This window comes from Coptis chinensis, chromosome 2, assembly GCF_015680905.1.
Source record: "Coptis chinensis isolate HL-2020 chromosome 2, ASM1568090v1, whole genome shotgun sequence".
Lineage (NCBI taxonomy): Eukaryota > Viridiplantae > Streptophyta > Magnoliopsida > Ranunculales > Ranunculaceae > Coptis > Coptis chinensis.
Genome location: NC_141457.1, coordinates 62,312,763 through 62,326,549, shown reverse-complemented (window position 1 = coordinate 62,326,549; position 13,787 = coordinate 62,312,763). Strand labels below are relative to the sequence as shown.

At 35.5% G+C, this 13,787-nt stretch overlaps 1 protein-coding gene and 1 pseudogene across 7 annotated transcripts; one reads left to right on the top strand and one right to left on the bottom strand.

Annotated features, from left to right (window-relative positions):
- The first annotated feature begins 3,742 nt into the window (after nt 1–3,742).
- On the top strand, nt 3,743–13,491 carry LOC147517033 (flavonoid 3',5'-methyltransferase pseudogene; annotated as a pseudogene). The gene is made up of 3 exons (XR_015213060.1): nt 3,743–3,814; nt 12,892–13,023; nt 13,219–13,491. The product of XR_015213060.1 is annotated as a flavonoid 3',5'-methyltransferase pseudogene (transcript).
- LOC147517034 (uncharacterized) lies at nt 4,499–10,203 on the bottom strand. Of its 6 annotated transcripts, none has more exons than XR_015211322.1 (8): nt 9,711–10,203; nt 8,872–9,062; nt 8,526–8,778; nt 8,252–8,323; nt 6,571–6,727; nt 5,782–6,283; nt 5,480–5,642; nt 4,499–5,064 (listed from the first exon to the last, which is right to left on the bottom strand). XR_015211322.1 is itself a non-coding variant. In XM_086589457.1 (6 exons), the coding sequence occupies exons 2-6, from the start codon at nt 9,002–9,004 to the stop codon at nt 6,125–6,127; spliced, it is 798 nt and encodes a 265-aa protein (XP_086445583.1). In that variant the 5' UTR covers nt 9,005–9,062; nt 9,711–10,191; the 3' UTR covers nt 4,742–6,124. The 6 variants fall into 6 exon arrangements, 2 of the variants coding, with proteins under 2 accessions (XP_086445583.1, XP_086445584.1); XR_015211320.1 differs by having other exon boundaries at nt 8,526–8,802; nt 9,711–10,191; XR_015211321.1 differs by having other exon boundaries at nt 4,742–5,642.
- Nucleotides 13,492–13,787: the final 296 nt, after the last annotated feature.

Sequence of the window (13,787 nt, the reverse complement as noted above, 5' to 3'; positions counted from 1 at the left end):
ATTAATTAAAACTTCAAAAATTCACCAAATCCTTATCCTGTATCTGCTTTTACCCAATTCACCCAATTCACAAAATCCTTATCACAAAGTCCATTCTGCTTGATTTTGGTTTTTCCTCAACTCTCAATGGAAACCAAGCAATTATATCAAGCTTTAATATAACCCCTCTTCTCCAACAACCTCAAAATTTTATTTTCGAAACAGGAGTATCCAAATACTAGAAATTGGGCTCTAGACACTTTCTTTAGTGTCTTTTTTGTCTAGAGAAAGACCAATATTATCTTTTGATTCTACTCCAATTTTAACAACATGTCACTTTTTGGGTGTATTAACTGTTTTTAAAACTTCTTATTTTTCCTTTTTACCCCTTTCATTTGTAGCGCCAATTTCTTCCACAAATAAATAATCTGAAAATCTAATGTGCTGTAAGTGTAGGTGTGTGTGTCAATCGAGGCCACTCATCGAGGGCAAGGGTGCGTGTGTATTGCTCCAAGATGTACTGCAATCAAATAATACAATTGTCTTAAAAAAAAAACCCATTTGTCCTTTCACAATTTCACAATTTGAATTACATCAAACAAAGCTTAAACATGATATTCAAAAATTATCGGAGATGCATTTTAAATTGTTAAAGTTTGTATTGAAATTAGTTGTAATCAACATACATTTTTTTCGTTTTTTGAAGTTGATGTTTTCCACATTGTTTTGGTCTCTAGAAATTCATCTCACTTTTAATTGGAAATTTGTAGATTTTGGATGAATTTTAGTTATTTTGATTAACCCACTACTCTTTTGGTAACCGGATTTAGTTAAGTAGTTTTTTTGTTGGTAGTTGGCTTCTTTAGTTGGGACTAATAAAAGAGGTCAAAATTGTAAAAGTCAGCCTCAAATTTGAGACAGATGTCAAATTTCAGTTTTTATGGAGGAAAAAAAAAAGTTTGTTATTTCCTCTGAACATAAGAAATTTGCGTATGTGTACCTATACCCAATTTTCTGTATCCAAATAAGGAAGTCCAATATCGATATTGCATATGCCCTCAAGAGTTAGGATATTGAAATTTTATCGATACCTACTATCGACTCCAAAAATGTTTTTCTCCATAAATGTTGTCCCATATGATCAACTCTTCTCCGCTCATTGATGTCGAATTAAAGAATGAAAAATCGAGACTTATTCTCATTTTCCATCACCAAATTTCTTGAATGTCTTCTTCCAAACCCAATCATTCACTTCTGAAACACCCACGCCAAATTTCTGAAACTGATACTCATATATCTGTACGAACAAAGCTTGTACTAGTATCGAAAATCAGGGAGTTGGGTATCGAAGTTGGGTTGTTGTCTAACTCGATCTCAATATCGAAATTTTGCTGTATTGAACTTGGTTGTTGAGGTTGGTATCAAACTTTCTAAATTTGGTTTGGTATCAAATTTGTTTGTTGAATTTTGATTTAGTATCGAACTTGAAGTTGGGCATGGGTGTCGAACTTAGTCGCTGGGGTTTCGGTATTGGAATTTCTGTTGATAGGTATCGATATCGGTTATTTTGCTGTGGGTATCAGTATCGGTATCGAACTTTTGTCTGTTTAGAAACGCATGACGCCCCCAAGTATTGGTTCAGTATTATCTTCGAAGTTGGGTATCGGATTTTTTGGTTCAGTATTGTCTTCGAAGTTGGGTATCGGATTTTTTGTTGTGGGTATCAGGCATGGACTTTTGTTGGGTATCCTCCAGTATCGGTTATGAAATTGAACTGCATAAATTCCCAATATCCGCTCCAAGTTAAAAACATATGTTACCCCCCATGTAAACGAGTTATATCAGTCCCCAAATGATTTATCAATATCGGCTTTCACCAAATTCACAAAAAAATTTATCTCTGTCTCATTTCTTCAAATACAGCGAACCCCAATAATTATCTCAACCGACCATCTTCCCAAACAAGATTCATCATCACCACTTCATAACCAAATAACCCATTATTAATTTATATAATAGAAAATAAACTTAGAGAAAACAATTTAAGGTGGTTTTCAAGAAACCAAATTTAAGGAGTTTAAGAAAATTTTAGTTTGGATACCCCATCTTTTCCATCAGAATGCATCAGAGTGTATCATCACTCTCATGAAGCTTTAATAGTGGAAAGTAAGAAACATTTCATTGACCAATCAAACTCTCCTTCATCAGAACGTAGATTCGAAATCGAAGAAGAAGAAAAGCAAAGTTTTCTTGTCTTCGATGCACAGACGGCGCCAATGTAAGATGCAAGTAGAGAATCTAATCAACTAAGCTTCTTCTTTATTCCATTAATGGTGGTTACAATGTTCATTCTCTCTCTCTCTCTCCGTTTACATGCGAGAAATAGAAAAAGTAAAGTGTCTCAATATGAATCTGTTCTTCTCTCTTTTGTCTCCACTCCTTTTATAGTTGCTCTACATGTGTCCATCCAATAGCTTTTTTACATGTGTCCCTCCTTGTCCTTTTTTCCTTTGTACCTGGAATTTATCATGAATATATCGGTCATCATGCCGATATTGCATTAAAATTTTATTGAAATAATGGCGAATATCCATACCAATAACACCAAGCAATGATTACAAATCAGGAACCTTATTAAATACATTCTCATTTGCCTCTTTATGAGTCTAAGCAAGCATTCGTTGTTTGTGTTCAAATTCCCTTACTTGATTTTTTTTTACAAAAATAAAATTTCAAAAACTAATTACTCCTGGAAAGAAGATGTGCCTCGTCGGTTTATAAGGGTGCTGCTTGGTAAATTTTGAGTTTGTACGTAAGGATAAGCTTACATAACCCCCATGGTTAGAAATGAATACACTTCATTTTTATATGTGGCGTGTATATACTATATGCGCACGCAGCCTAACTTCAGCCGCAACATGACTGCAACCAGTTCTTACTAGAATAACTGCATAGCAATGGGCATGAGCGGAGGTATATATATATATATAGATGAAGTTAAAGGGTAACAGTTTTCCTAGAAAACAAACTATCCAAGTTAATACAAAACAGGAACATGTACAGCGAGGATATGGGAAAATTTTAACACCTTCAAGAACCTAATGAATTTTTTTGTTTACATAGGCAGGGCATTGCCATTACTATTATGGAAAAAACTTTCCATGGAAGTCGTTGAGGGTAGATTTATGCAAATATTCATCTACGATTCCTATAGTTTACTGATGTTGTTATAGGGTATTATTCAAGTATATGGAAATGCAGCTCATCCTATTCGTCAAATGCAATCACATAATTAAGTAAGCATTAAATTCAAAAGCTAAGAATATCAAGTCTGCATATCATAAAGAGCAAAGAGAATCACATCCAGTTGACTTCCGAGAAGAACATTGGTGCGGTGAGAACAAGCCTTATACTGGGATAGAGTAGAGTTGAGGATCATATACAGACATGGTATGCAGAAGGACAAAAAAAAATGTAGTATGGTATCACATTTAGCATCCCTGATTACAATTTTCTGAAAAGGATGGTATAGAGCCTCTATAAAATAGAGGACACTAAAGTGCATCTATCATTTGACATATGTGTGCATTTTCATTTAATTCGAAAATTCTTACACACTTTTAAGCAGTTATTTTCCTTGGCTAAACGTATAAGTTGCAGTATTCATTGAGATTTCCCATCATCTTCTTCAAATTTAATAGTCACTTACCCATACAGAATTATCCATGCTCTCTAAGGCAAGGTTATTCACTCCTTAAAGAGGACCATTGAAATTGGAGTCTTTACTGGTTATTCACTCCTAGCCACTGCTCTTGCATTGCCTGAAGACGGCAAGGTTGGTGGCTGCAAATCTTCCGTGTTAAAATATAAAAACGAGTAGCAGGAACGATATACCCTTTTACAAGTAGGTAAGTTACGATTTAAATTAGTCAGGCATCGAAAGAGTTGAGTTACCCTTTGATACTAGCTAATTGGCCCGGCTATTGCCGGGCTTACTACATTAATAGTGGATGATCTTATGATTAAGCTAGTTGAATACGAAACATGTTTACATTGTATTTCAATCATTGTTCTCACTGCAAAATAATCCATATATTGTTCACTTCTCTGTACTTTTAGAGATAAATCACATGACCCAAATACCAATATTAGAACTTAGTAGCCATCATCCACATCCTCATAATATTCCTAATAATATTCTTTGTAAATCGGATCTTCGCCATGAACTGATAATTGCCAACTGTATCCAGTATTTGAGTTAATTTAAGACGATATTTTATTTTGCTTTTCCTAATCCAGTTAGCATTCATTTGAGTGGTACCCCTAATCCATAAATCAGGCAGGAAAACTGTCGATTATTGATCTATATCATTCATGTGGAGTAACAAAAGTACTTTCGGGAAGTGTAGCATGGTTGTACCTTTGTAATATTGGAAGACCATATTCTCAAGCATGTCTTAGACAGATTGTTGGGCAACGGAATAATATTGAAAAGAATTTTTACAATTAGAGAACACTGTAAACACGATTATATTAATAGCGAGTGCTAATAGATTTCAACATCATTCTCACTTGTTACCAAAGATTAATAAAAACGGAAACAAATAAATGATGAATAAGAACTCCTAAATGTAAACTAAAATAAAAATCTCAATATCTCCAGGTGCCCATACCCAGAGTCACCAACATCTTTTTAAGACCTTGATCTTAAATTTTGACACTATCTAGTATCTATCTCAAAATTCGCCTGCACCACATAGTCTTAACTCAAGAAGTAGATATGATACCAAAAATGTCAGAGATAATAATTCAGCAATAATCTTACAATGCAACTTATATCTACCCCGTCGATTATTCCATTAGTCAGATAAAATCATAAATACAATTTTACCACTACCTGTTTCCATCCTTGAGGCTTCAGGCACTCGTAAGGAAGATGGATGCATGTAACAGGTTTCAAAGCACTTACAAATGAAAAGATGAGCCATTCATCATGGATTTTCATTAAGGATTACACCTTATTCTCGGCTTGAAGTGTGAAACACTTTTTGCTTCAGTTTTGGGATGTGGGCAAGAATAATGATCCTGTAAATAAAATAAAGTAGAAAAGGCAAATCAACAGACTTATTTACAAATACTTGTATCATAAAAAGAAATAATGAATAAAATCAATAAGAAAATTTTAAAAAAAAAATCTATATTCAACGTGAACTGTAAATCCCATATATAAATACTATACATCTACAAAGCCGAGATTGGCAACTGCAAAAGTTGTTATGAGCAGCAATGCGATATCAAGGTACAGGAATGTATGGACATCTTTTACTACAAACGGTTAGCCAGAACCAAAACTTTCAAATAATTTCAAAAGCGGGAATTTAGTAGAACTTCCCAATTACTGCCATAAATTGTAACAAAAGCCCAGGCAAGATATATGTCCACTGGACTTCCATGTTGCCACTTCAATCTATTCCATAAATTTCAGGCACTTGGCATTCACCTCTCCACTCCACGAATTTGTTTCATTGATGGCATTCTCTTGGCATTGATGACAACAGTTACTTCATAGCAGAGCGCCCTGTATCTTCAAGCTCACCAATTCCTTCCCATCTCAACATCAAGAAAGATACACAAACCTTTCCATCGACTCAGTAAAATCATACCTTATAAAACGAAAAAAAAAAAAAAAATTGGTAAAATCATATGGATATTAAACAACAAATAAAGGATTGTGAGTAGCTCCATGCGCTTTCTGCAACTGGATATGTGGTTCCAAGTAGTAAGGGATACCATAATGCTTGCCTGTTGTTTAGCAATAAGATGAAAGAATGGTGGAAGACATCCGCAACTCCTGAAATGGTTTAGCCCACTCCTAATCGTTCTCCTATCTGAGGAAGAAGATAGAGCATACCAACATAATTTTCCATGGACGGAATACAAATAGTCCAGTTCAATTCTCCTACACTGCTCACCGTTGAACTGTTAAGAGTAAATACAAATTCCTCTGACAAACTCAAGTTTCCTCTGATGTTGTCGCTCAGCGTAGGCCGGGTCCAACAACCAGTTGTAGCCTTGTAGCACCTGGGATAGCATTATCCCTTTTGACCTTGTTAAACCACATTTTTCAGTAGACTCTCGTATCGAGTCAAAGAGCATGAGATACACGGGAATCATTTGATACAGCCTCTTTGTTCTTTTTGTACCACTCAATGTGCTTACGATACTCTTCTAGCTCTTTTTCTAATTTCTCAATGAACTGACTTGTTTGTTCAAGTGACTGCTCGTATTTAGATTTTTCCAATGCCTGCAACATTTTAGAACAGATAAATATGGGAAACAAATCATATAGGTTTAAGCTAACATATCACGGCATAATCATATTGTGAAGTTTTTGTTCATACATATGCACATATCGCATTACATGTAACCCTATATCCTAGAAAAAAACAGATCTTTACAGTTTGTTAGATGGACAAATATAATCATCACACTTTTCTTATTTAATCATTAATATCATTGTATTATGAAAGTGAAGTGAAGAACCAGAAAATATCGTACAGCATATGGGGAACCATGGGAAGCAGAAGGTACCTTATTCTTCGACAATGTATCTGGAGGTGACATAACCTTTGGTTGTACATAATTCTTCCCACCATAAAATACAATAGTGTTGTTGGATTTTATGTCAATCATAGTGCCTTTACTCAGATGGGTAAGCTCCTCAGCATATTCCTGTATCTGTCTAGGTCTGCAAGGCAAACCAAAAGTCTAATAAATTAGCTAGAGAAGAGTAAGAAATAATGTAATAATTATTCTTAGTAGCATACTTTGGCGGATTGATGCAGAGAAACTCCTAACCCGGTTCAGAAATTGTTCAACACTTCACATAGTAATGTTACATTCAATAGTGACAATAGATTTATAACAAAAAGAAAAGAAAAAATAAACAATAAATCAATTTTAGAAAATTGATTCGATACAATAGAATGATGAGACAGTAGTGGAGAATGTCAATATTATAGAAAAACAAATTTCGGTGTAATAAATCAAATCGGACATAATAGAGGTGTAGAAAGTTTACTCACAAAAGTAGAATCTCGATATTGGAAATCAGACATTGTAAGCGTATGAAAAATTAACATTTACCTAAAACTAGATTCACTTTAGAGCTATAGGAAAGGGAGGGACTCCACGCAACGCTCCACTGCAAAGTGCAAACAAACTTACACATTGCACAAAGGTGCCAACCTAAAGATTGACATAGTACGATACCCGTGGATGTTGTTATCCATCAGACTAAGCAGTATCATTGAGTTTAGTCAAATATTAATATCACAAATAAAGAAACATGATAATAAGGGCAATAGAATAATACTACTTTCTTATTCCTTTAAGCAATAATAGTGATATATTAATGTCTAACTGAAAAGGCATCTTAAGAATGTCTGAGTGAAGTTAAGCTTGACAACAAATAACAATATACGCACTTCAACATGACACCAATACAACAATGTAAAAACTGCTTATGTATAGGACCATAGGACTACATGTGCTTTAAACGATAAAGTAACGGCATTGTTAGATAAGAACTCTTGATCAATTAAGTTCACAATTGTTTCTCCTTCTAATTGATATTCATCATCATAAAACAAAATTGATTGCTTTCTTTTTTCTTTTTTAGTTATAAGGTTTGGTAGGTTTGACGAATGGTACTTGTTTGGGTTTCATACTGGAAGAATGGAGAGCGAACTCGGGAGGTTTTGCTATGGAGATCGAGTTTTGAGTGTTTTTCAGTAATCTTCCAAAAGGGTTTTGTTTTTCTATGTTTTTTTGTGAGGTTAAGAAGCCCCAAAAAACTCAATAATACGGTAAACCCAAGATAACACAATCCATAAAAAAATGGATTCACATAATACATCTCTTAATATGAGAATGACTTATTCAAACCAATAGTAAAACTTTTCTACTTTTCCTATGACCTTTCGACTCAAACTGAAATCGGTGATTAAAAAAAAAGGAGTAACCAATCAACAGCTCTTGGATCGATATATAATGAAGAGAGAAACCCAAAAAATCAATATGGAAATAACTTGGTACTGGTGTACTAATAGAAGGAAACTACCACAAACTTGCAGCTGTTTTTTAACAACTTCAAGAGAGAAGGCGCGAATAATGAAACACGCCATGCATCCATGCTATACTATCATAAATGAATATATCATTTTATCATATATGCATGTGAATGAAAAAAAATAGTCGTATAGACACGCACCTGCCAGAGTCCAAGTTTAGTTGCAACCTTATACTGTTTAAATCTCGTGTCCACGTAGAGCTGACTAAGAACCTACACATTTCATCCGACAAACACAATCAGCTAAATTAGCAATCATTTATTGTACTTCAGCAATCAAATGACAATGTTATGGTTTTTCATTTAATCCCTCTAACATACCATGCATGTATCCATCTCTCCAAAATGATTTTTTTCCAAAAAAATAACAGGAGAGAAAAACTTAATTACTGTGGAAAGGAGAAAGTCGACTCACCATGTATCTTTGCTTGAAAGTACTTTGTCCCTAATCGTCATTCTCAACTGCCGCATTGAATGGTATTGCTCACAGAGGGCCGGAGTATTAAGGGTACTAACCTGTATAGTCCCAACAATTTGAGCAGCCACCTGGGGGAGATACTGTTGCACGCCTGATATTCCAATGGCTGCTAAATTGGATGTAAAATCGTTTTGGCCGATATACAGAGTATATAGCGACTTGCCGAAAATGTTCGATGAAGGAAGTTGCTCTAATACATTTGTTATCAAAACAACTATAGATCATTCAGAAGTGCAATATGATTTAGTAAAGAAAGAGAACCACTAATTTTACTAAGTTATACCTGATGGGCCAAGCTCAAGAACTCTAGCTTTAAATGCCTTCATTTGATTAAGCTGAATGGCCAAAGAAAAAGGGCTAATACCAGTAACAAATAGGGAGGTGTTTGGAAGTAACACCGTTGTAATTTGCACCATTCTTGTAATTGGATCCAATTGATTGTAGATATGGACTTAGAAATGGCAATCCTAGAGCCTGAGCAGTTGCACAGTTAAAAATAGAATTTACTTTAAACAGTTAAAAATGAATTAAAGGACCCATTTAATCTTATTGAATTGACCTAGCTTATTCTACTGTCACTGTGATTCCCCAAGTTATACTGAATTGAATGATTTTCAGCAAGCATTTAGGCTATAGATCTATCCTACTTTGCAGGGTCACTGGACAAAAGATCTATCCTACTTTGCAATTGGTTCCTTGTATTTTAGTTATGCTTGCACCATCCCTATCATCAATGATTTAAAGTGTGGACAAAGATCTTTGTCCTTTCATGGCATGTAGGGTAGATGCTGTCCTCGGGCTGGGTCCTTCTATGAATGCATGATATACAGTATGCTCCTCTGAAGGAAAAAATGAAAAAAAATAATAAAAACAACTTCTATGTGATCATTTCTAGCTAATTAGTATTTGTTTGGTGTTATTTCATATATGGCTAATCCATTTGAATTTTAAACATGCATGTAACGCGTAAACTAATTTCCGAATAATAATTGTTGCTCCACTTGCTTGAGGAAACGTACTACGTAATTCTATCCCAAGCTAGGCGCCAAAAAGTCGTGGAAGCAGCAACGAACTGCTTTGGTTAAGTTGAAGCAGGAAAACATAAAAATGTGAACTGCTTACCTAAGAAATCGATAATGAGTCTCCCATCCGTAGCCCAACCAGACGGTTTTTTAAAGTAAGTCATTCCATAAGAAGCAGACAGCCCAGAATCCACCAATATCAGAATTAGAGTCACCAAAGTTGAAGATAGCTTTGGCCTCACATTTATAACCCAAGAACACCATCGTCACCACCGACGACAGGGCTAAAACTTGCCCGATGACAGAAAACCAACCACTCATTCTCAAAGAATAGATAAATCTCTTCCCATTAGTGAAGAAGCTGATGGCAAATGAACTTCAATCTGATAAACGAAGCTGTTCCGGTAAAGCCGACAATCCAAAATCTGAAATTTTAAGATTCTCATTCTCATCTAATAGTTAATTCTCTTGCTTCAAATCACGGTGGGAAGCACCACGACTGACAGAACTTTAATTTGAAATCAAGGGTTTCCTGAGTTACTACTTTGGAGAGCTCTCACTTTTCAGGTTTTCTTTTGTTCAAGAATGGAGATAAGAGAAAGGGAGAGGTTTTTCTTTGGGTTTTTTAGACTTTTGGTCCTAACAATAGTTTGTTTATTAGGGTTTGGTCCAGAAAAACTTGAATATTAAGGTTTAGTCCTAGTTTTGGTTGTTGACTGTGGTCAATCTGCTTGTATTTTTGAAATGACAATAATACCCCTCGCGTGCAAAATCACGTGAATATATAAGTTAGACTTTAATACAAGAAATAAGGTCATCTTCTAGAACTTGGTCCCTACTGTTATTTGACAAATTAGAGTTTAGTCCTACTTACCAACCATTAAAGAATGGGCCGAAACAGGGGCCTGAACAACCAGAGGTGCTAAGATGACTTGACTACTATGAAGAAAGCAAAGCTCTCTCCATGTTTACCAGGACCAGATGAAATAGTGGTTTTTCTCGACTGTGGTGGCACAAAAAGGGCTCTGTTCTTACTACGCTACAGGATCGAACAAGTTCACCTTCCGCATCGAACAAGTCTTGCCGCAAGCCAATCTAGAAGCGAACAACACACGGAATCAAATCAAAGACCAGAATCATCGAATCGAGGAGAACGACAGGGAGCCCCAGCCGTCGAGGGAGGTTATGCCAGCCCAATTCCCAGGCCTTGGAACAAAATCGGGTAGTTCACTCCTGAAGTGGACTTTAGCGTCCATTCAGGCTCTTATTGAACACTTTACCAATCAGAAATGTCGATTTCAACACTCGACACACACCAAACGCAGTTCGAGGATCGAAATCGTACCTTCGAGTAAGGTCAGCTAAGCTAAGCTCAATCACAATCCACAACTCCATTAGTGACAACTGAAATTGAAATGGCAATAATACCCCTCCTCTATCCGCTAGAGTGAGGGGATTTATTGGAATCTCGTTCAGAGTCAATGAAGGTTTGCTTGTGGTTCTATTGATAGGTGTTTGCAATGGGCTTTCGTCTCAAGCTCAGGTAGTTCAGTCTCCGATGAAGTAGGGTTAGATAGGTCTCAGGGTTCGAAGGAGATAGACTTATGGCATTTCTAGGGTTCGAAGACGTTAAAGAAATGGGCTGGTCTTGCCTCAGCTGTTAAAGGGAAAGGGCTTTAGATCTCCCCTCAATCGATCTTGGTGAGAGAAAGGTTTGTTTACCTAGAATCCATAGAAGAGGAACGAGCATAGGTTATAGTTGTTCCTTTTCCAACATTTGAAACTGAGTTAGGGGCCGGGGCAAATAAGAAGGAAAATGGATCCTCCGTTGTTAAGACTGGTTTTTTTAATGGTTGACAAGTAGGACTAAACTCTAATTTGTCAAATAACAATAGGGACCAAGTCCTAGAAGATGACATTTTTTCTTGTATCAAAGTCTAACTTATATATTCACGTGATGTTGCACGCGAGGGGTATTATTGTCATTTCAAAAATATAAGCAGATTGACCACAGTCAACTTAGTTGACTAACAGTCAACAACCAGAACTAGGACTAAATCCTAATATTCAAGCTTTTCTGGACCAAACCCTAATAAACTCACTATTGTTAGGACCAAAGTTGTTTGGACTTTTTTTTTTTTGGGTTTTTTTTGGGTTTTTTTTTACAAACAATTGAAAAGGGCATGGATTTGTCTTTTTTTCTACGGAGGGTGACATGTTTCCATTAGAGTAAAAAGGAGGCTAACGTGTTTCACTGGAAGCATTCTCAACTACTCAGTATTCATGGTCTTTGATTCGCCTTAAGAATACCACTTAGATTATAGGGATCAATAGTAGAAATTTTGTTTCTAAGGGAAATATTGGTACCCACAAAAACCAAAATTTTCATCAAATTTTGCATGAAATTTGGCTCAATGCAATGGGCCCATATAATAAAAGCTCAGCCAGAGTGTTTTAGGATTTCTCGGGTTTAAGGAGGTAATATTATTATATATAGGTTGGGAGCCTCCTTGTAAGTCACTTAGGTTATTTTGGATTATGAGTTAATAAATAAAAGGGTTATCATTATGTGTTTACCGTTTGGAGATTTGGGTTATGTTAATGGTGTGCGTAAATTGATTGATGCTTCCACCAATCAAATCACATCAAATGTTCATATGTATGAAACATTGAAAGGCATGTCTTCAGCAGGTAAAGAGCAAGTGTGCAACTTTCCAAACACCGAAGTACGTGAAAATCATAATATTATGTGTAGGCCAGAAAAAGGTCTACATTTCAGGGATGTACACTTACTAAGATGAAATTAAAAACTATCCAGGATCATGAGCTTTAAGCAGTTTTGGACTAAACAAACGCATAGCAAATCTAATACTCAAAGTGAATCTACAAAGATGGTCTGTAAGAGGGGGTAATATATTAAAATGAGCAACATCGTCGCCTGGCAAATGATTTAAAGAACCAAAATTTACTAAGATGAAATTAAAAACTATCCAGGATCATGAGCTTTAAGCAGTTTTGGACTAAACAAACGCATAGCAAATCTAATACTCAAAGTGAATCTACAAAGATGGTCTGTAAGAGGGGGTAATATATTAAAATGAGCAACATCGTCGCCTGGCAAATGATTTAAAGAACCAAAATTTCAACTTTCACACTTACTCGGAAGATTGTGATCAACATGTGAAATCTCCGTATGAGTAGTATTTATCTGCTTCATTTTATTGTGGAGCAAAACAATAGAGCCAATTTTGTTTATTCTAACTACCCTTTTTTGTTGGCAGATAATAGCAATAGACATGAACAGAGAAGCTTATGAAATTGGGTTGCCTTCTATCAAAAATGCTGGTGTAGAACACAAGATCAACTTTATCCAATCTGATGCCATAACTGCTCTAGACCAAATGTTGATAAATGTAAGCTAATGGTTATGTGATCGTCATTTTTTTATATATATATTTTTATTTATTTATTTATTTATAGTGTTTCTTATTGTCTGTATTTAATATGACTGCGCACAGAGGCAAAAGTCTCCCTACACTAGCGATTTGTTACCTAATATTTGTGATCGGTTGTTTGTTTGACAAAGTTTTAATATTCTTTTGTGGAAGGGTGAGAATGAAACAAACTTCGATTTTGCCTTTGTAGACGCGGACAAGATAAATTATTTGAACTATCACGAAAAATTATTGAAATTGGTTAAGGTGGGAGGAGTCATTGGGTATGATAACACTTTGTGGAGTGGATCAGTTGCACTCAAAGAAGGTGATGAGATTCCAGAATTTCTCAAGGCATCGATAGAACCTACAAAGAAGCTTAACAACTACTTGACATCTGATCCGCATATTGAATTATCACACATTTCTATTGGAGATGGTTGTTAAACTTCAGAGTATAAATTTCTGTTTTTCTAAAAATTGAAACACAGACAGCAAATTACAATTTAGAGCAAGAACATATAACACATTTTCTAGAATGAGGTGTTCACTTAATTTAATACGACCTTCTTTAGTTGGAGCAGTATGTTTACCATTAGGAAGACGAACAGGTTCCGAAGACATATCGTGTACATCAAAAAATAAATCGAGATTACCGGACATATGGTTTGTTACACCGGAATCAATAATCCAGTGGTCTAGATTTTTCTTACCATGCAACTGTGGAGTCGAAGTCGAGACTT